Raw genomic sequence first — 22,496 nt, 5'->3', positions numbered from 1 at the left:
TTGGGACTGAAAAGGTAAATTGTTACCATTAAGGAATGCTATCCCACTGACACCTTTCAGTCATTAAAGTTATTTTTAAGTTGAATAGGTTGCAAGGCTTGCAAGACGTTGGATTCAACTGGACACAAACATTGCCTTCTTATTATGATTTCTTCAGGGACAGGAGCCAATGTTGTCTTTGGATTCAGTTTGCAGACTACTCCAGTACTGAAAATTAGTTTTCTGTGAAGTCACTAAAGCTGTGAAGTGCACTTTGAGCAGTTAGGTACTGTAGTAGCAGTGATTTAAAGATGCTGTTGAAGTTTGTTTCGTGTCACAACTCAATTGGGAAGAGTACTGCAATAACTGAGCCCTATTATTCCATAACCTATCACAACTGTGGAATATCCAAATTAAACTATCAAGATGATCAAATTGCCTGATGTTCAGCTTTCATCACAAAAGTCTTTCACACCAGGTTTTATCTTTTACAGAAAAATAATGTTATTTATTATAAATAAGCATATTCCTTAGCACACACGTTCTTTACACAGAGAGTTGTGAGAGCATGGAATGCATTGCCAGCAACAGTTGTGGAAGCAAGGTCATTGGGGACATTTAAGAGACTGCTGGACATGCATATGGTCACAGAAATTTGAGGGTGGATACATGAGGATCAATGGTCGGCACAACATTGTGGGCTGAAGGGCCTGTTCTGTGCTGTACTGTTCTATATTCTATGTTCTATATCAATTTATCATGAATATGCAACTTATTGTAAACCCCTTTAAAATTCCAAACATAATCACACATTCATTCATGAATAAAACAGACAAAAATAGATAATTTGACACACATTTTGGGAGGAAAAATATAGCCAGGAAGAAATTAATTCTGTAGTGCTGTTGTCCAGACCAGTGTGGGATGAGATGTTTCTCACTGTTCTTTGATTTGGTTTCATGATAGTAGCACAATGGTGTCTGTAGAGTGATGGCAGACTATTGATTCTGGCAGACCTAGGTCTTCTCTTATTAGAACATTTTCTTTTCAGAATTTCAAGTTTTTGTTTTAGTCACATGATATCAAGAAACTGCTGGAGGCACCAGATACTACAAATGCTATGGACCCTGAGAACATTCAGGCAATAGCACTAAAGACTTGTGCTCCAAAACTTGCCGCTTCCCAAGTCAACCTGTTCCAATATACTCATAATGCTGGAACTACCTGACAATGTGGAAAATTACCCAGGTATGTCCAATGCAGAAAAAGTAGGACAAATCCTACACAGCCAATTACTGCCCCATCAGTCTACTTTCACCAGCAAAGTGTTAGAGGGGTTAGCAACAATGCCATTAAGCAGCACTTGGTCAATGTTATGCTCAATGACACAGAATTTGAACTCTGCCAGGTCCACTCAGCTCCTCACCTCATTACAACTTTGGTTCAAACATGGACAAAAGAGCTGAATTCCAAAGATGAAGTGAGAGTTAATGTCATATTCAACTGAGTGTTGCTTCAATGAGCCCTTGCAAAACTGGCATCAATGAGAATCAGAGGGCAAACTTTGCTGATTATAGTCATTTCTGGTATAAAGAAAGATGGTTGTGGCAGTTGCAGGTTAGTCATGTCAGCTATCCGACATCTCTATAGGAGTTCCTCAGAGTCATGTCCTAGACACAACCATCTTCAGCTGCATCATAAATTAACTTCTGACTATAAGGTCTATAAGGACTATATGTTCAGCATCATTTGCGACTCCTCAGTTATAGAACATAGAACATAGAAGAATACAGCGCAGTACAGGCCCTTTGGCCCTCGATGTTGCGCCGGTCCAAGCCCACCTAACCTACACTAGCCCACTATTCTCCATATGCCGATCCAATGCCCGTTTAAATGCCCATAAAGAGGGAGAGTCCACCACTGCTACTGGCAGGGCATTCCATGAACTCACGACTCGCTGAGTAAAGAACCTACCCCTAACATCTGTCCTATACCTACCACCCCTTAATTTAAAGCTATGCCCCCTCGTAATAACTGACTCCATACGTGGAAAAAGGCTTTCATGGTCAACCCTATCTAAACCCCTAATCATCTTGTGCACCTCTATCAAGTCTCCCCTAAACCTCCTTTTCTCCAATGAAAACAGCCTTTCCTTATACGATCTTCCTACCATACCAAGCAACATCCTGGTAAACCTCCTCTGCACCCGTTCCAGTGCCTCCACATCCTTCCGAAAGTATGGCAAACAAAACTGCACACAATACTTCAGATGCGGCCGCACCAGAGTCTTATACAGCTGCAACATGACCTCAGGACTCCGGAACTCAAGTCCTCTACCAATAAAAGCCAGTACGCCATTTGCCTTCTTCACAGCACTACTTATCTGGGTGGCAACTTTCAGAGATCTGTGTACATGGACACCAAGATCTCTCTGCTCATCCACACTACCAAGTATCTGACCATTAGCCCAGTACCCCATCTTTTTGTTACTCTTACCAAAGTGAATCACCTCACACTTAACTACATTGAACTCCATTTGCCACCTTTCTGCCCAGCTCTGCAGCTTACCTATATCCCGCTGTAACCTGACACATCCTTCCTCACTGTCAACAACTCCACGGACTTTAGTATAATCCGCAAACTTGCTCACCCAACCTTCGAGCCCCTTCTCCAGGTCATTTATAAAAATGACAAACAGCAATGGTCCCAAAACAGATCCTTGTGGAACACCGTTAGTAACTGCTCTCCAAGATGAACCTTTACCATCAACTACTACCCTCTGTCTTCTTCCAGCCAACCAATTCCTAACCCAAACCTCCAACTCACCCTCCATGCCATACCTCCATATTTTTTGCATTAGCCTATCATGGGGAACCTTATCAAATGCCTTACTAAAATCCATGTACACCCCATCTACAGCTTTCCTCTCGTCCACTACTTAGTCACTTTCTCAAAAAATTCAATAAGGTTTGTGAGGCACGAACTGCCCTTCACAAAACCATGCTGAATATCCTTGATCACATTATTCCTATCCAGATGTTCATAAATCCTATCCCTTACAATTCTCTCTAAGACTTTGCCCACAACAGAAGTGAGACTCACCGGCCTATAGTTACTAGGGTTATCCCTACTCCCCTTCTTGAACAAGGGAACCACATTTGCTATCCTCCAGTCTTCTGGCACTATTCCTGTAGACAATGAGGACATAAAAATCAAGGCCAATGGCTCTGCAATCTCCTCCCTTGCTTCCCAGAGAATCCTGGGATAAATGCCATCAGGCCCAGGGGACTTATCTATTTTCACCCTTGCCAGAATTTCCAACACCTCTTCCCTACATACTTCAAAGCCATCCATTCTAATTACTTGTGACTCAGTATTCACATCGGCAACAATGTCCTGTTCCTGAGTGAATACTGACGAAAAGTATTCATTCAGTATCTCCCCAATCTCTTCAGCCTCCACACGCAAATTCCCACTGCTATCCTTGACTGGACCTATTCCTACCCTAGTCATTCTTTTATTCCTGACATACCTATAGAAAGCCTTAGGGTTTTCCCTAATCCTACCAACTAAGGACTTTTCATGTCCCTTCCTTGCTGCTCTTAGCTCTCTCTTCAGATCCTTCCTGGCTACCTTATAACACTCAATCGCCCCAATTGAACCTTCACGCCTTATCTTTACATAGGCTGCCCTCTTCCCTTTAACAAGGGAATTCTTTATTTAACCACGGCTCCCTCACACGACCCTTTCCTCCCTGCCTGACAGGTACATACTTATCCAGGACCCTCAATAGTTGCTCCTTGAACAAGCTCCACATATCAATTACACCCTTGCCTTGAAGACTACTTTTCCAATCCACACATCCTAAGTCATGCCTCACCGCATCATAATTTCCCTGTCCCCAGCTATATCTCGTGCCCTGCAGTGCACACTTATCCCTCTCCATCACTAGAGTAAAAGTCACCGAATTGTGGTCACTGTCCCCAAAGTGCTCACCTACCTCTAATTCTAACACCTGGCCTGATTCGTTTCCCAGAACCAAATCCAGTATGGCCTCACCTCTTGTTGGCCTGTCTACATATTGTGTCAGGAAACCCTCCTGCATACGTTGGACAAACACTGACCCATCTAACGAACTCGAGCTATAGCTTTCCCAATCAATATCAGGAAAGTTAAAGACCCCATAACAACCACCTTATTACTTTCACTCTTCTCCTGAATCATCCTCGCAATCCTTTCTTCTATGTTTCTAGGACTATTAAGAGGCCTGTAAAAAACTCCTAACAGGGTGGTTTCACTGAAACACTCCATGTTCAAATGCAATAAGTTTTGACCAATATCCAGCTTGGGTAATCAACACTTGTATCACATAAATGCCAGGCAGTGACCATTTCCAATAACAGACAATCTAACCACCATCCCTTAACATTTAACAGTGTTACAACCACTGAATCTCCCACTATAACTCTGCTGGGGTGGTGTAGGTAGTTGACAAGAAATACAGCTGGAATCATCACATAAACACTGTAGCTACAAAAGCAGCTCAGTGACCCAGAATACTGCGGTGAGTAATTCACCTCCAGTCTCCCCAGAGCTTGCCTACCATCTACAAGGCACAAATCAGGATTGTGGTTGAATATTCCTAAGTGCCTGGATGGGTGCAGATGCAAAAACACTCAAGAAGCCTGACACAAAGTAGGTGCTTGATGGCACCACATTCACAAGCATCCACTCCCTGCACCACCAACATTCTATAGTGCACACCACTGCTGTCTATGAGATGCATGGCAGAAATTCAGATTGCAGACCTGTCACCAGCTGTGTTCCACAGGGATTGGTTCTGGGTTCTCTTTTGTTTGTCATTAATATAAATAATTTGGATGAGAATATGTAAGGCATGGTTAGTAAGTTGCAGATGACACCAAAATTGGTAGCATAGTAGACAATGAAGAAGGTTTTCAAAGATTACAAAGCTATCTTGATTAAATGGGTCAATAGGTTGAAAAGTGGCAGAAGGAGTTCCATGTGGATAAATGTGAGGTATTGCATTTTGATACAACACATAAGGGTAGGGCTTGTACAGTTAATGGTAGGGCCTTGGGTTGTTTAGGAGAGGGACCTATAGGGTTTATGTACATAATTCTTTGAAGTTTCCATCACATTTTGATAGTGTGGTTAAAAAAAAACATTTGGCATGCTTGCCTTCATTGCTCAGCCATTTGAGTATAGAAGTTGAGAAATAATGTTGAAGTTGTACAGGATTTTGGGAGGCCTCTTCTGGAATACAGTGTTCCATTCAGGTCACCCAGTTATAGGAAGGATATTATTAAACTGGAAAGGATTCAGAAGAGATTTACCAGGATGCTTCTGGGTTTGGAAGTTTGGAGTTATAGAGAAAGGCTGGATAGGCTGCGACTTTATACACTGGAGCATAGGAGATTTAAAAGCAACTTGCTAGAAGCTTATAAAATAATGAGGAGTGCAGATAGAGTTAATGGTAGTTGTCTTTTCCCAGGGATGGAGAGATTCAAGACCAAGGGTGAGAGTAAAGAGATTTGAAAAATACATGAAAATCAAAGTTTCTACAGAGAGGGTGGTTCATGTGTGGAATAAACTTCCTGAGGAAGTGGTTAATGTGGGTACAATTATAATGTTTCAAAGATATTTGGATAAGTGAATGACTAGGAGAGGTTTAGAGGGATATTGGCCAGGAGGAGGTAGGTGAGACTGCTTTAGTTTAAGATTATGCTGGACATGGAGTGTTCAGACCAAGTGGTCTGTTTCTGTGCCATATGACTCTATGATTCTATAACCAGCACCTTCTTAAAAGCAGCCAAGGATGGGCAATAAATGTTGGCCTCCAGTGATGTCCACATCTTATGAGTTAATAAGAAATGCAATAGATAGTGAAATAAGTTACTTCTTTGCGTGCTTCTAGATATCTCTGAGTACACTGCACTCACAGCTCTATAACAATCATCAGTAGATCCAATTCAAAATTAGGCAGTTTGCTCCATAATTGAAAGATGTCTGGTGTGAATCTCTTTCAAAATATTAAAACACTTCTTTAAAAAATAACAATCTTGTGCAACTAAATGTATATCACACAATCACATTTGATCCTCAAGCTGCAAAACCTCTCCTGGTATTTTCAGCTATATTGCAGTTTAACTTCATCTTTTGGTTAAAGGTACAAAAGAGGAAAACAAAACCTTGTGATCCTTTATATGCCTCCAACCTTAAAAGAGATGAAGCACAATATTTAAAGGAATTCCTTCATTAGGTAAATATGATAAATGTACTGTAGGCACAAGAGAGTCCCTTTCATCTTCACTCATTCTGTATGCAAAATTTATAAAACTGCATGTTATCCTTTCTCACAAAAGCTTAAAATAACACAACTTCATTACATTCACAAGAATGTATTTCAAGAATTATCCTTCCAGCAAAATGAACAATTTCGAAATCAGGTCGAAATAATTTTGCATTTCAAGCTTGAAGTTTCTCTACAAAAAAAATCAAGAAATATGACCAGTATTTATTACTGTTTCCAATGTTTATGATGAACATAGACTTCAAAATATTGAAGGTTCAGTCACAATCTCAATGTTACCTTTTCCAGAGGGTGGTACTTGTGATATTGTTTTCATGTCTTAAGAGTTGAACAGCCAACTGAGCTGATCAGCTGAGATTACTCTGAAGGCTTCTTGTTCTCAAAGTCTTTCCTCACCTGAGACATGTGGACCCTCAGGTTAAACCCTCTGACTCCACTTTTCTGTTTGAACAAGAATGAAAAATTATGATTTCTAGCATTCCCTAGGCATTGCAGCATGTATCCCCTCTAGTCCTTGTTACTTATCAATTCTCTTTTCAGCCATTCTTTAGAGTATGTACTTTTAATAAAGTTTTAGCCCATCCTAGGTCTCACCTTATGCACTCAGACTCTACGGAGTCCTCTACCTTGGTAAAGACAGATACAAGGTGCTTAATTTGTACACTATTCATTACCTCTGCCTTAGATTCACGTTTAGATCCTCAATCTGGTTGGTTCCTTCGAACACAGAACATAGAACGTTACAGTGCAGTATATGCCCTTTGGCCCTCGATGTTGCAGCAACCTGTGAAACTAATCTGAAGTCCATCTAACCTACACGATCCGATTATCATCCATATACTTATCCAATGACCAAAGGCAGGAGGTAATCAGGAAGGATAATGGAATCTTGGCCTTTCTTCCAAAACTCTTGAAATATAGAGTAGGGAAGTCTTACTGCAACTACACAAGGTGATGGTGAGAGCATCTTTGGATTATTTACCAAAGAAAATATATTATTTCATAAGAGGCATTTCAGAGAAGGTTCACTAGGATGATTGCCAGTATAGAGAGATTTATCTTATGAACAAGAGTTAAACAAGTTGGAACTCTACACATTGGACTTTAGAGCAATCATAGAATTTCTACAGTGTGGAAACATGCAATATAGCTCATCAAGTCCACACCAACCCTTTGAAGAGCATCACACCACTTTCTGCCTTCCCTTCCCTGTAACCCTGCATTTCCCATAGCTAACCCACCTAGCCTGTACAATCCTGGACACTACGGGCAATTTAACATGCCCCACCCACCTAACCTGCATGACTTTGAATTGTGGGAGGAAAACCAGAGCACCCAGAGAAAACCCATGCAGATACGGGGAGAATATGCAAACTCCACATTGACAGTCACCTGAGTGAAATTGAACCCGGTTCCCTGGTGCTGTGAAGTAGCAATGCTTACCGCTGAGCCACCCTGCTGTCTTGAGGGAGGAGATCTTATTAAAACATTCTAAAACATTTAGAATTCTTAAGGGGCTTGACAGGGTAAATGCTGAGAGATCTTACCCTTCATGAAAGAGTCTAGGAGCAGAGGACTTACCCTCAGAATTAAGGGGTGCCAATTTATGACTGAGATGAAGAGGAATTTCTTCTCTCAGAGAATTGAGAGTCTTTGGAACTCCTTGCCACAGTGAACTGTGGGAGCTGGTCTTTTTTGTATTTAAGATTGAGATAGATGCTGATTTCTTGATCATGGGGAGAAAGCAGGAAAGTGCATGTGAGGGGTGTCAGATAAACCATAATCCTAATAAGCTATAATGAGAGACAGAGAAAAATCACGGGCTAAATGGTCTATTCCTGTTCCTATTTGTTATGGCCTTATGGGGCATTTTCAAGAGCCATGGTGAGATGAAATAAAATTATGTCCTAAATATACTGCTGACTTCAGATTAAACAAAACACTAATTGATAAAAATCCATTCAATACATTAAAAGTTCTTCAAGTACCCTTTCCTGGTCTTATCCCATGATCTTTGAATCCCCTCCTGATCATGAGGTCAGTATCTATCTCAGCCTTAAATATATAAAACGACCCTGCCCCCACGTGGCAAGGAATTTCTAAAGACTCTCAATCCTCTGAGAGAAGAAAATCCTTCTCATTTCAGTCATAAATTGGCACTCCTCAATTCTGAAGGTATGATTAGATTCCCTACAGTCTGGAAAGAGTCCCTTCAGCCTAACAAGTGCACACTGACCCTGCAAAGAGTAACCCAGCCTGACCCATTTCCCTCTGACTAATGCACCTAACACTATGGGCAATTTAGCATGGCCAATTCACTTAATCTGCACACCTTTGGACTGTGGGAGGAAACCAGAACATCCGGAGGAAACCCATGCAGACACAGGGAGAACATGCAAACTCTACACAGACAGTCACCCAAGGCTGGAATCGAACGCAGGTCCCTGGCACTGTAAAGCAGCAGTGCTAACCACTGTGCCACCCCTGGTATGTCCTCTGCTCCTAGAATCTCCCATGAAGGGTAAAATCTTCTTAGCACTTATTAAAGCAAAAACTTGTATTTATAGTCCCACACTAAATATTTGAAGCTGTCAATCAGTGAACTGACAGGCACTCCATTATGATACTAATGAATTGTGAAATCAGTTATGCAAAATAAATCCATTCATAATAGCCATCAGGAGTATACCAATAAGAAGAATGAAATAGTGAATACTTTTTTCTGAAATTCAGATTTCTTTAATTAGTTAAATACCAGGAGATTTAAATGACTTGAAAGTTTCATTGATAGCATAATAATTCTGATGACAGCTTGACAGTTCCCTAAATTTGTTTACTTTTTATGCATGTTTGTGTCTACTTTAAACAAACCAAGACTCACTTGAACTTTCCCAAAGTTAGCAATGGATGTCTCTGATAGAGCACCCTACTTTCTCCAAGAAACTGTGGTAAGATTAAACCTTCTCTTAAAAAGGTGTAAAGCCTCAAGTTGCATTTTAGAGATCATACTTTGCAAATTGCATCTGTTTGAAGGCTGCTGCACTTTCGTATGTGTAGTGGCCTCATGAACCGTACATGTTCAAACTAAATCCCTACCAATGCAATAGTTGCCTGGGAGCTGGATGACTGGAATCAGGGAGCTATCACTTTTTTTACCTTGTCAAGAGATTCCCTCTGCCATTGCAAAAACTTGAATCTTAGTTTTCCTTAAGTAAGCCATCCTGTTGCTGGAAATGGACTGTACTCTGTAAGGTAATATTCCTTGTTAAATCAAGACTAAATTGTGGCTATGGGGACAATAAAGATGTTTGTGTCCAATAGTGATATGGCACCATGTCTGACATTACCAATAATTAGCAATATGCAGAACTATGCAAGACAAATGGCTCTTTTTCATTTCTTACTTAAATAGATACCACAAAATTATGTCAATTCAAATCTTTCCTGGAGTGAAGGGCTTATCCTATGAGAAGAGGTTTTATACCTATTGGGAAAAAGAATATGCTGTTTCATGAGAATGAGAGCAAGTGTCTCATGAGAATAAAAATAATGAGAATTATTGAAATAAATAAAATCCTGGGGGAATAGATAGGGTTAAAATCAAGAGGATGTTTCCTCTTATGGGGGACACCAGAAAAAGGAGATGTAGTTTTTGAATAAGAGTTCCAGTTTTTAAGACAAAGATGAGGAGTAAGATTTTTTTCTCAGAGGATTGTTGGTCAATGGAATTCTCTTCCCCAGAAATTAATGGGGGTTAAATCAACTAAATTTATTCAAGACCAAATTCAACAGAGGGAAAAGAAGTCAAAGAAGATTTTAGGATGGGGGAATGGGTACACAGCACACAGGAAAATGTGCTGAGATCACAAACAGAGGACTTATTGAATGGTTGGAGCAGGCTTGAAAGGTCAAAAGCACACAAAAGGTCATTCCTAACTTCAATATTTCTATGACTTGTTCATGGTTCGAAAAGTCTGCAATTATAGCAGATGAAACAAGTTAAAAAAAATTTAAGTGTGGATTTTGATATGGATTACTACCCTGGATTATACATAAGTGTCAAGAGAAATTTATCTCATTATCGGCTTATGTGTGATTGCTTCCTTTCCACAAGTGGCTTACCTTGTTGGCAGAGCAAATTGCACCTGATTCACAAAGGGAACTTCTTGATATTCCAATTGGAATTTCCTTGTTCACCAGTTTCTTCACTTCTTATGTTCTTACTTCAATGAGCACAAAACTACAAACTGAGCATGTGCTGAATCATTAGTTCTAGAGCTGTTGTACAATGCTATAAAGTGCACCAAACTAATACACAGAATATTGGATTGAGAATATTGAGAATGAATTCAATCTTCTGCTGGGTTTGATTAATCAGTACAGCGTTGGTGCTGGTTGCTGACCAACTGGCTCGATTTGTTTTCAGCCTGCTGATCCTGAGACAACATGTTGTTGTAAAATGGTAGTTGGTTTTGTTGGTGAGAACACTGGTATGTTGGAGGCAACATATCAGATACCTAGAAACATAGGGGCATATAAAATATGAGCTAGAGCAAGCCATATGGCTCTTCAAGCCTGCACTGTCTTTCCATGGTTGGAGCATCCTTCTCAGATAAGAATACCGAAATTGTACATGATATTCCAAGTGTGGTCTCACCCATGCCTTACAGAATTGCAACTAGACATGCCTGCTCCTGTCCTCAAAATCCTTTGCTATGAAGGCCAACAAAACATTTCCCATCTGTACTGTCTGATGTAACCACATGCTCACGTTCAGCAACTGATGCATAAGAACACCCAGGTTTCATCGCAACTCCCCTTTCCTAATCTATCACCATTCAGTTAATATCTATCTTTCTGGTTTTGCTACCAAAGTGGATAGTCACAGTTACTCACATAATGCATCATTTGCCATTCTTTGTCAACCAAGTAAAGAATTAAGGCTTCAGTGGATTGAAGGCAGATCATATTTCCTAATTGCAAGCAACAGTAACCTATTTTTTCATGTATTAGCATATCATGAAGTTTAAATAGTAAACTATCTTAACAATTAACTCTGCAGAAAATTAGGAACTTATCGTTTCAGGTTCATGACTGGCTAAAGGTGATGTTCAGCAGGTGAAGTAGCCTTCCTGATGGAATGAACACTGCTTTTCTTTTATGGGGGAATTTCATGGGTCACAAAATAGGAGGTTAGTTGAGGTTAACTGGTGGCAGTGCTCGGAAATTGGGCAAGACAGAGGCGAGGGTAGGGAAAAAGGGAGCTACCTGTGCCAGTGGCTTGGCACATAGCTGATAGGCAAATGTAGAGAAGAAGATGTTGCCTGTGCAAGGGGCTTGGAACATGGTTGACTGGCAGAAGGAGAGAAAAGGGTGTTGCCTATGCTGGAATCAGGATATGGATGACAGAAAAAGTGAGAAGGAGTATTTTTAAACACATGAGGGATCATGAGGGCCAGAAAGAGAATGCTGGATGATATTGGGAATGTCAATAGCTACAGATGGAAAATCAAGCTTGATTAAGGGAAGATTAAGAGAGGAAAAGTCACTGATAGGATCCGAAGAGTTGAGTCTAACAGACAGTCACGTATTATTAAGGGACAGATTGATGGCGATGAGTGGTAGCTCTGGGGAAGAGTGACTGGAAGTGTGCTCAAGTTTAATTAAAATAGGGCAAGGGTGAAGGTTGATGGAGGAGAACATATATAACAATAGGAGGTTGCACTTACGATGCCATCTTAGGGACAAATGTACCTAGGTGCAAATTCTTAAGAATGTATGAATGACCAGGGACTTAGCTGCAACAATGTGAAGATGTCACCAGAGAAAAGATTGAGGATAAAGTTTTCTACTGTGGGAGCCAAGGATTGGTCGATGCAAAATACAGGCCTCTTTATTGGTCAGCAGTTCTCAGGTTAGGTCAGGGTTGGCCATAAAGATGATGTCACACAGATTTTGGCCAACATTAAGTCAGCATTCACCTCAAAATGAGTCAAACATACTCAATGAGCCTGGCTGGTGCATCTGGACAGGAAGTGCCAGAGATGGTTCAAGGCCAGGCACAATAATGGCTACATCACCAACAAAGAGAGCCAGGGAGTGGCTAGGTGGTTCACTGAGATGCCCACCATTGGATGTTTATGGGAAGAAAGACCTGCCACTCAATCAGAAATCTGGCAGCCCTGTACTTCCAACAGCAGCTCCAGTGGGAGCAGTGGCCAGAGCTGGAACTACAGGTAGTCAGGTCAGCCAGGTTCAAGAGGCATGGAGGACAAAGTGATGATTAAAGGAGAATGATCTAGGAGAACAAATGCCTCAAATGGACCCATGGGCTCACAAAGTATGTACACTCTTGCCTGAAGCTAAAGTTGCTGGATACAATGCATCATATAAACATCTACGCCAACTCTTGAAGTCCTCAACAATGCTCACTAATATTTCAGAATGGACAAGGTAGGTGGGTAGGATGGTCGACAGTGGGAAGGTTTACTCTAGACTTTACATGCCCCATCCGACTTTCAAACAGTAGAGCATAAATCCAATATCTAATCATACCAAGATAGATTTCTGAAGCCTTCAAGTGACACTGTAAAGAAGAATTTAGGAAAATCATTGCTGATTTATCCACCAATCATCATCTAGAATAAATTGCTGTGATTTTTTTTCTTGAAATTTGGCATTCTCGCATAGGTCTTGATGAATTCAAGATGAAAAGTTTCACAAACATTGCTTTCAGTAATATTCAACTTTCCTCAACTTATTGGCAAATGGATGAAGATTTTTCCTGAAAAAAAATTGGAAGAACTGCAGATGCTGTAAAGCTGAAACAAAAGCAAAAATTGCTAGAAAAGCTCAGCAGTTTTGGCAGCATTTATAGAGCGAAAACAGAGTTAACATTTCAGGTCAAGTGAATCTTCTTCAGAACCTTTGACTTAATTCATCGAACTCCTACAGCGTAGAAACAGGCTATTCAGCCCAAAGTGTCCACACCTACACTCTGAAGAGCATCCTAACCAGATCCAAGCCCCTACCCTATTCCTGTAACACAGCATTTCCCATGGTTAACCCACCTAACCACACATCCCTGAACACTATGGGTAATTTAGCAGGACCAATCCACTTTTCTTGCATGTCTTTGGACTGTGGGGAGAAAGCCATGCAGACACAGGGAGAATGTACAAATGCCATACAGACTCAAGGGTGGAATTTGTAAGTCATTGCATAGAACAGCAAACTTCTCTGAGATAATGGCCTCAGACTTATATCTTTACCAAACTGACAAGCGCAGCAGCTTTTGGCTTACAGTTCCAAATTTTAAATTAATAAATTGAATAGATTTAATGGAATTATCTCAATCAAGAGCCAAGATTCACTCGAATTTGCACATGTTGCGATCTATACAGATTAGCTAAGCTATAAAGAACACATTAGTTCCCCAGTTGTTAAAGTGATATTGAAGCATATACTTGCAGAAATCAATATACAGAGCCCAAACTCTTTTTACTTACAAACACACTAATTAGGAGCTTGAGTAGACCATTCAGCCACTCAGCTCTACTCTATCATTCAATAAGATCATGGTTGATTTGATTGTGACCTCAAGTCATGCCTATCTTGCTAACACTTCATTCCCTTGCTTTAACAAGAATCCATCCACCTCTGCTTGAACAATATTTAAGAACGCTACCTCCACCACCTTTTCAGGAAAATTTTCAACTTTCAGAGAAAAAGGGTTCACCTTTTCTCTATTTTAAATCGACACTCTACCTTTTAAACAATGACATCTAGATCTAGATTCTCTTTCAAGATTATACTGAGCCTTTATTAGATTAGATTATGCCTGAGGTGATCAATAACATTACTGATTGATGTTATTCTGGAACAATATTATTTGGCTTGATCTATTAGTATGCTGTACATACTGATTTGTGAATATTGGACAGCATTCCTGCTACATCAGTACATATGATTGTAAGGGGTAAAAAAAGAGTTATGAATGCAACTCACTTGTTGATGTGGGAAACTGATAGTTCCAATGCTGAATTTCATCCTAAATTGTAAGCAGCCACATGAAAGAGTTAAGCAAGAATTGAGTCTCTGCAGTGTAGTATCATATGGTTCAAAAATATCTCTGCAGGTGGTATTATCTCCAAATGCAGTGATTGTGGCTACTTAGAAAAATAACAGTGTACATTGTACTTAGATCACTGAATTTCTTTATAATTTGTTACAGCTCTTTCTGAAAACTGATGTCGGGGCCACTGACTCGTATAGCACATGGGGCAAGCTAGTTATCATCATATAATCTTTCCAGAAGTTCCTTTTTTTAATAAAGAAAAACTACCCTTTTGATTAAAGGTCCTGATATTAAATGTTAAATATATAAAGACATAAATGAGCTACAATGATAGTTATTCAATAAGACCGAATATTAACAAAATCATTTACAGATTGCATTTAACATAAATGAAGAGATCAATGTATGATAGTAATATCAATGGACTAGTAATCCAGCATCTCAGACAAAGGTTCTGGGGATATGGATTTGAATTACATTAGGGCAGATGGTAAACTTTGAATTCAGTAAAAAAAGCTAGAAACAAATACCAGCCTAATGAAAACCATGTTGATTGCTATATAAAAAGAAAATCTGGTAGTCTAACATCTTTTAGAGAAGGAAGCTTGGCATCCTTACTCAGTCTGGCCCAAATATGACTCCAGACCTAACTGCCCTCCAGCCAATTAGGAGAAAGTGAGGACTGCAGATGCTGGTGAGTCAGAGTCAAATAATGTGGTGCTGGAAAAGCACAATTGCTCAGGCAGCTTCTGAGGAGCAGGAGAGTCAACATTTCGTGCATAAGCCCTTTCCTGATAAAAGGCTGATGTCCAAAACATTTAAACAAACTTTTAAAAAGCAAAATAATCAGACATGCTTACAAACTACTAATATATATCACAGGATCTTCCAATAAGTTTGAAAATGGAGAAGGCATAACTTAAGACAATAAATGGTTATTACTGGAAGTCAATGATCAATATCAATGATAGTGCTGTGAATGATGTAATGTGCTGATCTGTATTCTAGAGAAAATAAACAAACCATTACCTCTTATTATGTAATATACTCCTGGAATCGCAATGCTTAAATAAACCAAAACTCTTAATTTAAGTTGAACTGTTGGTATAGCGTGGACTGGGCAAATAGGCATGGAAAAGTTCTGGGAGTGATATTGGAGCATTACAAATTGTGGCACTAAATCAGCCAAGTATAAAAAGAAACTCATTGAAATTAATTAAATTTAATAAAACTTAAGCTCTCATTAGTATAGAAGTTTGCTTGAATAAAGAAAACATTCTTCCTTCACGATTTAGTTCTTTACATTTCTAATAACAGGCATAAACTGGTACAAATTAAAGTTTTTCTTAAACTATCTGAGATCCAGAAAAATTGCATTTTGTCAATTTTGACAAGTTAATTTTTGTTTTGCTAAGTGATCTCAAGATTCCAATTGATCCTTACAACTACATGCAGACATATCCATACAAATGTTACATGTGCAAGCACATGCACACAGAAATTACTGGTAGAATTTCATGTTTTTCCAACACCAGTTTAACAACCTTGAAATAAAAGCACCCTGCATGAAACTTCACTTTTGTTAAAACATCAAAAAAATGATCAAGGCAATAGACAAGAATTAATTTTGATACTAGTACAGGTTGTTCTGCTATAACGTGCGTTTCATTAGTGCAAATTGACGAATTGAGGACAAAGTTTCTAAAGAGCGAATTTTTAAAGCAAGTATTGGTTTATAACATGATTCTGGTGCCATTAGTTTTAATGGTTTTGCTATTACACAATTTTTGTGTAACATGGAAAGGCGGTAATAGGCAAGGTGGTAAAAGAGGGGAAAGTGTGGCCTTGTTAGTCAAAGATAGTATAACGGTGGCTGAGACAACTTTTGACGAGGACTCGTCTACTGAGGTAGTGTGGGCTGAGGTTAGAAACAAGAGAGAAGAGGTCGCGTTGCTTGGAGTTTTTTTATAAGCCTCCGCAGAGTTCCAGGGAGGTAGAACAGAGGATTGGCAAAACCCTTCTGGGTAGGAGTGAAAGGAACAGAGTGGTCATTATGGGGGACTTTAACTTCCCCAACATTGACTGGAAATGCTAGTACGTCGGATAGATCAGTTTTTGTCCAATGTGTACAGGAGGGTTTCCTAACACAGTATGTAGAAGGTCCAACAAGAGGAGAGGCCACACTGGATCTGGTGCTTGGTAATGAACCAGGCCAGGTGCTTGATTTAGTTACAGGTGAGCACTTTGGAGAGAGTGACCATAATTCAGTTATGTTTAGTTTAACCATGGGAAGGGATAGGTACATGCCACAGGTCAAGAGTTATCGATGGGGCAAAGGCAATTATAATGCTATTAGGCAAGAATTAGGATGCATAAAAAGATGCGTGGGATGCAGACCATGGAAATGTGGGGCTGGTTTAAGGAACAGGTATTACGTGTCCGTGATAGGTATGTCCCTGTCAGGCAGGGAGGAAGTGATATGGTAAGGGAACCGTGGTTTACTACAGAAATTGCATCTCTTGTTAAACAGAAGAGGGAGGCTTATGTGTTGATGAGGCAAGATGGTTCAGATAAGGCAATGGAGAGTTACATATCAGCTAGGAAGGATTTAAAGAGAGAGTTAAGAAGAGCAAAGAGAGTCTTCAGCAAATAGAATAAAGGAGAACCCTAAAGATTTATATAGATATGTGAGGAATAAAAGAATGATTAGGGTAGTAAGACGGTCAATCAAAGACAGAAGTGGGAAGTTGAGTGTGGACCCTGTGGAGATTGGAGATGTGCTAAACAAACATTTCTCCTTGGATTTCACTCAGGAAAAGGAGACTATTGTAGAGGAGAAGAATGAGGTACAAGATATTAGACTTGGAAGGATCAAGGTTAGTTACAAACAGGTGTTATCAATTCGAGAAGGAGTGAAAGTACACAAGTCCCCTGGGCCTGATGGGATTTATCCGAGGATTCTCAGAAAAGCCAGGAAAGAGAGCAGAGCATTTGGCTTTGATATTTGAGTCGTCATTGTCTACAGGTTTAGTACCAGAGGACTGGAGGATTGCAAATGTTCAAGAAGGGCAGTAGAGATGATCCAGGTAATTATAGATCAGTGAGCCTTACTTCTGTTGTAGGAAAGGTTTTGGAAAGGATTATAAGAGATAAGATTTAATATCATCTAGAAAGCAACAATTTGATTTCAGATAGTCAACATAGTTTCGTCAAGGGCAGGTTGTGTCTCACAAACCTCATAGAGTTTTTTGAGAAGGTGACCATGCATGTAGATGAGGGTAGGGCAGTTGATGTGGTATCCGTGAACTTCAGTGAAGCCTTTCATAAGGTTCCACATGGTGGGCTGTTGGAGAAAATGCAGAGGCATGGAATTGTGGGTGACTTAGTAGTTTGGATTAGAAACTGGCTTTCTGAAAGAAGGCAACGTGTGTTGGTTGATGGAAAATATTCAGACTGAAGTCTGGTTACTAGTGGTGTGCCACAAGGATCTGTTTTGGGACAGCTACTGTTTGTCATTTTCATAAATGACTTAGACGCAGGCATAGGTGGATGGATTAGTAAATTTGCAGGCGGCACTAAAGTTGGTGAAGTAGTGGACAGTTTTCAAGAATGTTACAGGTTGCAGGGGGATTTAGATAAACTGCAGAATTGGGCTGAGATGTGGCAAATGAAGTTCAATGCAGCTAAATGTGAGGTGATGCACTTTGGGAAGAATAACAGGAAGGCAGAGTACTGGGTCAATGGAAAGATTCTTGGTAGTATGGATGTGCAGAGGGATCTTGGAGTCCATTTACATAGATCCCTGAAAGTTGCCACCCAGGTTGATAGTGCTGTTAAGAAGGCATACGGTGTTTTAGGTTTCATTTGTAGAGGGATTGAGTTCCGGAGCCACAATATTATACTGCAACTATACAAAACGTTAGTGCGGCCACACTTGGAATATTGTGTTCAGTTCGGTCGCCATATTTTGGGAAGGATGTGGAAGCATTGGAAAAGGTGCAGAGCAGATTTACCAGGATGTTGCCTGGTCTGGAGGTAAGGTCTTATGAGGAAAGGCTGAGAGACTTGGGTCTGCTCTCATTGGCAAGAAGAAGGCTAAGAGGGGATTTGATAGAGACATACAAGATGATCAGAGGATTAGATAGGGTAGACAGTGAAAATCTTTTTCCGAGGATGATGATGTCAGCTTGTATGAGGGGGCATAACTACAAATTGAGGGGTGATAGATTTAAGACAGACATCAGAGGCATGTTCTTTACGCAGAGAGTGGTAAGGGCGTGGAATGCCCTACCTGCTAATGTAGTCAACTCAGCCACATTAGGGAGATTTAAACAATCGTTAAATAAGCACATGGATGATGATGGGATAGTGTAGGGGGACGAGCTGAGAATAGTTCACAGGTCGGCGCAACATCGAGGGCCAAAGGGCCTGTTCTGCGCTGTATTGTTCTATGTTCTGTGTTCTATGAATCCATGAGAAAGGAACTACTGCGTTTTAACAGAATTGACTGTATGCACACATGTGTATGTTTTAAATTGCAAGTTGAAAATATTATTAACCAAAGGTAGACTAACTTAAATTTTCCATATGATTGCAATCTGATATGTTTAACTGATAATATATTATTATTTTAGGCAAGCCATAGTTTACTGATTTTACAGATTATTATTAACAATGGAAATTATTTGAAAAGTAATTTAACCATGTGCAATACTTAACTTTTGTCTACTTTCTGATAAAATATTGAGCAAAAACAAAAAGAAATAAAGCAAAGTTTAGAAAACTGAAAAATAAATTCTGTTCAACAAACAATATTTTATACAAAAACAGGATTTTGAGATTGAGAATCATGATTAAATATATTATTAGGTTACTTACAGTGTGGAAACAGGCCCTTTGGCCCAACAAGTCCACACCGACTCGCCAAAGTGCAACCCAGCTATATCCCTACATTCACCCCTTTACCTAACATTACAGGCAATTTAGCATGGCCAATTCACCTGACCTGCACATCTTTGGATTGTGGTAGGAAACTGGAGCACCCAGAGGAAACCCACACAGTGAACGTGCAAACTCCACACAGTTCAAGGCGGGAATTGAACCCGGGTCTCTGACGCTGTGAGGCAGCAATGCTAACCACTGTGCCACTGTTGTCTGCAAAATAGCCACTAAAATATAATACACTGTATAAAGTGGTTGACATGCTGTCACATGAAAAGTAAATATAAATATAATTATTATTGTTACTAGCAACCTGAATGCTTGGTATGCTTTTAAATTATTTCCTGGTGCTAGTTAATACAAGACAAATAAATATTTAAATTTCTCAGTTAGAAGTAAATAATTCACAACTTGATTTTATTGAGAAATGTCATTCTTTGCCAAAATATTTGATGGCCTGAAGCAGTAGATAGTTCAAATCAAAACACTATTTTATAGATAATTTCATGCGAAATTGTTGGCAATGAAAAATTGTTCCCAATTCATATTCATTAGAAGACGATCTGATCAGCAAGACTGTGCTAATGGGCAGTGCTGAAGTTTTCAACAGGGCTTTATTATAACTCTTTTATTCCAAAGCCAAACTCAGTGAAATTGATATGTTTAGAAAAACAACAACATAATTCACAATTTATATAAAAATTATAAGTCAAACTGGACGGTTGCTGCTCAGTCCACATCAAGGGTGCAAACATTCATTTTGAAAAAAAGGACTTTTGATAAACGAGTACTCTAAGTGGAAACAGCAAGATTACTTACTTTTCAAAATTGCTGTGAATCTAATATAATGTCAACACACACATAGAACATTTTTCTGAAATACTTAATGAAATTTGAACAATTTGTCAACAGAGCGGTAACAATTTTATTGTAGAGGGCATTTCAAAATTGTGCACTGATTTAAATAAAATCACATCTCCAATATCTAAGAAAAGTCTACCACATGCAAAGTGTGATATGTACAGTTACCCCTGGCATTTGTCAAAAAATTCAAAGATAAACATCATCAAAAGGGAAAGGAAAAAATCCAAACAATTGCCCAATTAATTAAGAATCCTCAAAAGCACACGGAATTCAAAACAGAGTAATATTACATCACAGAAATAGACTTTTTTATTAGTACTTCCATACAAATTGTGTTGAATAGCAACAATTTCTTCTGGCACTTCAACTAGCAACAGGCAGTTAGATCCTCTTCTCCACATTATCTATGATTTTACACAAGCACTTAATCAATGTAACAGTGTGTATTCAATGAAACAGAAAGAAGTCTCAAATCACAGATCCCAATGCTCCAAATTCCAAAATCCCTGAGCAGCACAATACCAACTGCATTTAATAAAAACAAGACCAATCTTTTGCAGAACAGTGCAGGAAGATAACAGTCATAGAGATACATTTCACCTAGACATTTGGTTATATGCCCTATTTGTTTTTTTCCCTTAACCGATGGACAGGAATAAAGTTCCCATTGTCTCAACATATTAATTTTGAAAAACAGACAATGCAGTAAGCATAATAATTACCAAGGCAAACACACAATTTCAATCAAAAAGAATTGGGAAATTACTCCTGTGGACAAAGTAAGCCTAAAAGTGAAATTAATATTCATAACGGAATGTCAGCAAGCAGAAGGTCTTCATTCACAATCGGAGTGAGTATACAAGGGACTATTGTTTGCATTTACAAATGAGAACATGCAGAAAATGTAACATATTGCTTATGCAACGAAAATAGGATCTGCTGCTGCTGACCAATGTCAAACTTCAATGTGCTTTTTTTAAGCAAATATTAGACTTTGTTTTTGAGGTTATGTGAACTTCAAATAATTAAAGCTGCCTTGCAGCAACAAAGACACCCAGGCTGAATATTCATGGGCTCATTAACAAATAAATAATGAGGCCAAACAGCATATTAATTATCAATGGTTTGAATACCATTCTCATTATAAAGGAAAGCACATTACGTTAAGTGAAGCATAAGGATGCATTGTTGGAAATAGAACGAGTGGCTGTACAGCACAGTTCCTGTAAAGTTCATTACTAGTGGCTTCAGAATGAGAGACAGAGAGAGAAAGAGAGAGAGCGAGTCAGAGAGAGTTGGAGGAGCGGTGGGTGGGTTGCCGAAAACAGCAAAGAAAATAGGAAGCATATTGACCCAAAAATGAGTCAAATAATTATGGAGCAATTAATTAAAATTGCTATAACACTTGGGATTCTGACTTGTGTCAGTCCCAGTCCTCATTTGTGTGAGCCAATTTGAAGCACACAGTTAAATTTGCTATTTTTTTTCCAAGAAAGCTTTTCTGCTTGCTGAAAATATAGAAAGTCCTGTGCGCCAGCAGAAGATAAAACAAAGCCTTCTAGTATTCTGTTCCATGAGTGAGTGGGGAGGGAAGGTATCACGGAAACATAGCTCCAACTTATTCAGAATTTATGTGCTTCTGCTTTTTGTCTGTTAACACTTCAATTGTTACAAACGGAAGGGAGAAATACTTTAACAAAACAAAAGTCACATCATTGCCAACTCACCATCCACCAAGTCCTGGCTGACATATCATAACACAGCTGCCATTTTATGGAGCCGTCCGCTGCTTTCCCAGCCATTACGTTGTCAGCAGCCTTCATCTGATGCAGCTTGTACAAGATAAGACACCTAATCAGGGAAATATTAGCAGTGGCATGCTGGGCCACATGTAGGCCAATCCTTATCGGGCTGCATCATGGGAACAACGTCCTCACTCCCAATGTCCTAAGCTTACAGATATAGTGACAAGCATCTGACTTTTTTGAGTTGCATCTGGGGTAGATATGGGGGGTGGGGGGGTTGCGGGTGGGTGGGAAATCTGACAATAGCTTTATGTGTGTAAATTCTTGTGAGTGGGTAGCTCATTGGAGTTCAAGCCAAACTGTCCACATTTGTTTTGCATGCCTGTCTTCTGTTTATTGTTAGATTTGTTGCGAGATGCAGGCGATAAGGCAAAGTGAGGCTTTAATAGTCTGGAATTAATATCCCTTCACAAATAAATAGGACTTTCTGTGACACTGACAAGACATGGTTCAGATAACAGAGCATATGCTCAGCTGGGAACACACAAGTAGCAGT

At 39.5% G+C, this 22,496-nt stretch overlaps 1 protein-coding gene across 6 annotated transcripts in view; it reads right to left on the bottom strand.

The window, feature by feature from the left end:
- Window positions 1–22,018, bottom strand: part of LOC140487439 (nuclear factor 1 B-type-like) — a 628,152-nt gene extending 606,134 nt beyond the window's left edge. For 5 of the 6 annotated variants that reach the window (XM_072586906.1, XM_072586916.1, XM_072586907.1 and 2 more), the window contains exon 1: window positions 21,923–22,018. In XM_072586906.1, coding sequence (XP_072443007.1) covers window positions 21,923–22,018 — 96 coding nt within the window. The remainder of the gene's footprint in view (window positions 1–21,922) is intronic. The other variant, XM_072586914.1, reaches the window with a different exon arrangement.
- Window positions 22,019–22,496: the final 478 nt, after the last annotated feature.

Source organism: Chiloscyllium punctatum, chromosome 2 (genome assembly GCF_047496795.1).
Source record: "Chiloscyllium punctatum isolate Juve2018m chromosome 2, sChiPun1.3, whole genome shotgun sequence".
In the NCBI taxonomy this organism is placed as follows: Eukaryota; Metazoa; Chordata; class Chondrichthyes; order Orectolobiformes; family Hemiscylliidae; genus Chiloscyllium; species Chiloscyllium punctatum.
The sequence above is the reverse complement of the archived record's forward strand: the minus strand, read 5'-3'. Positions and strand labels throughout refer to the sequence as shown.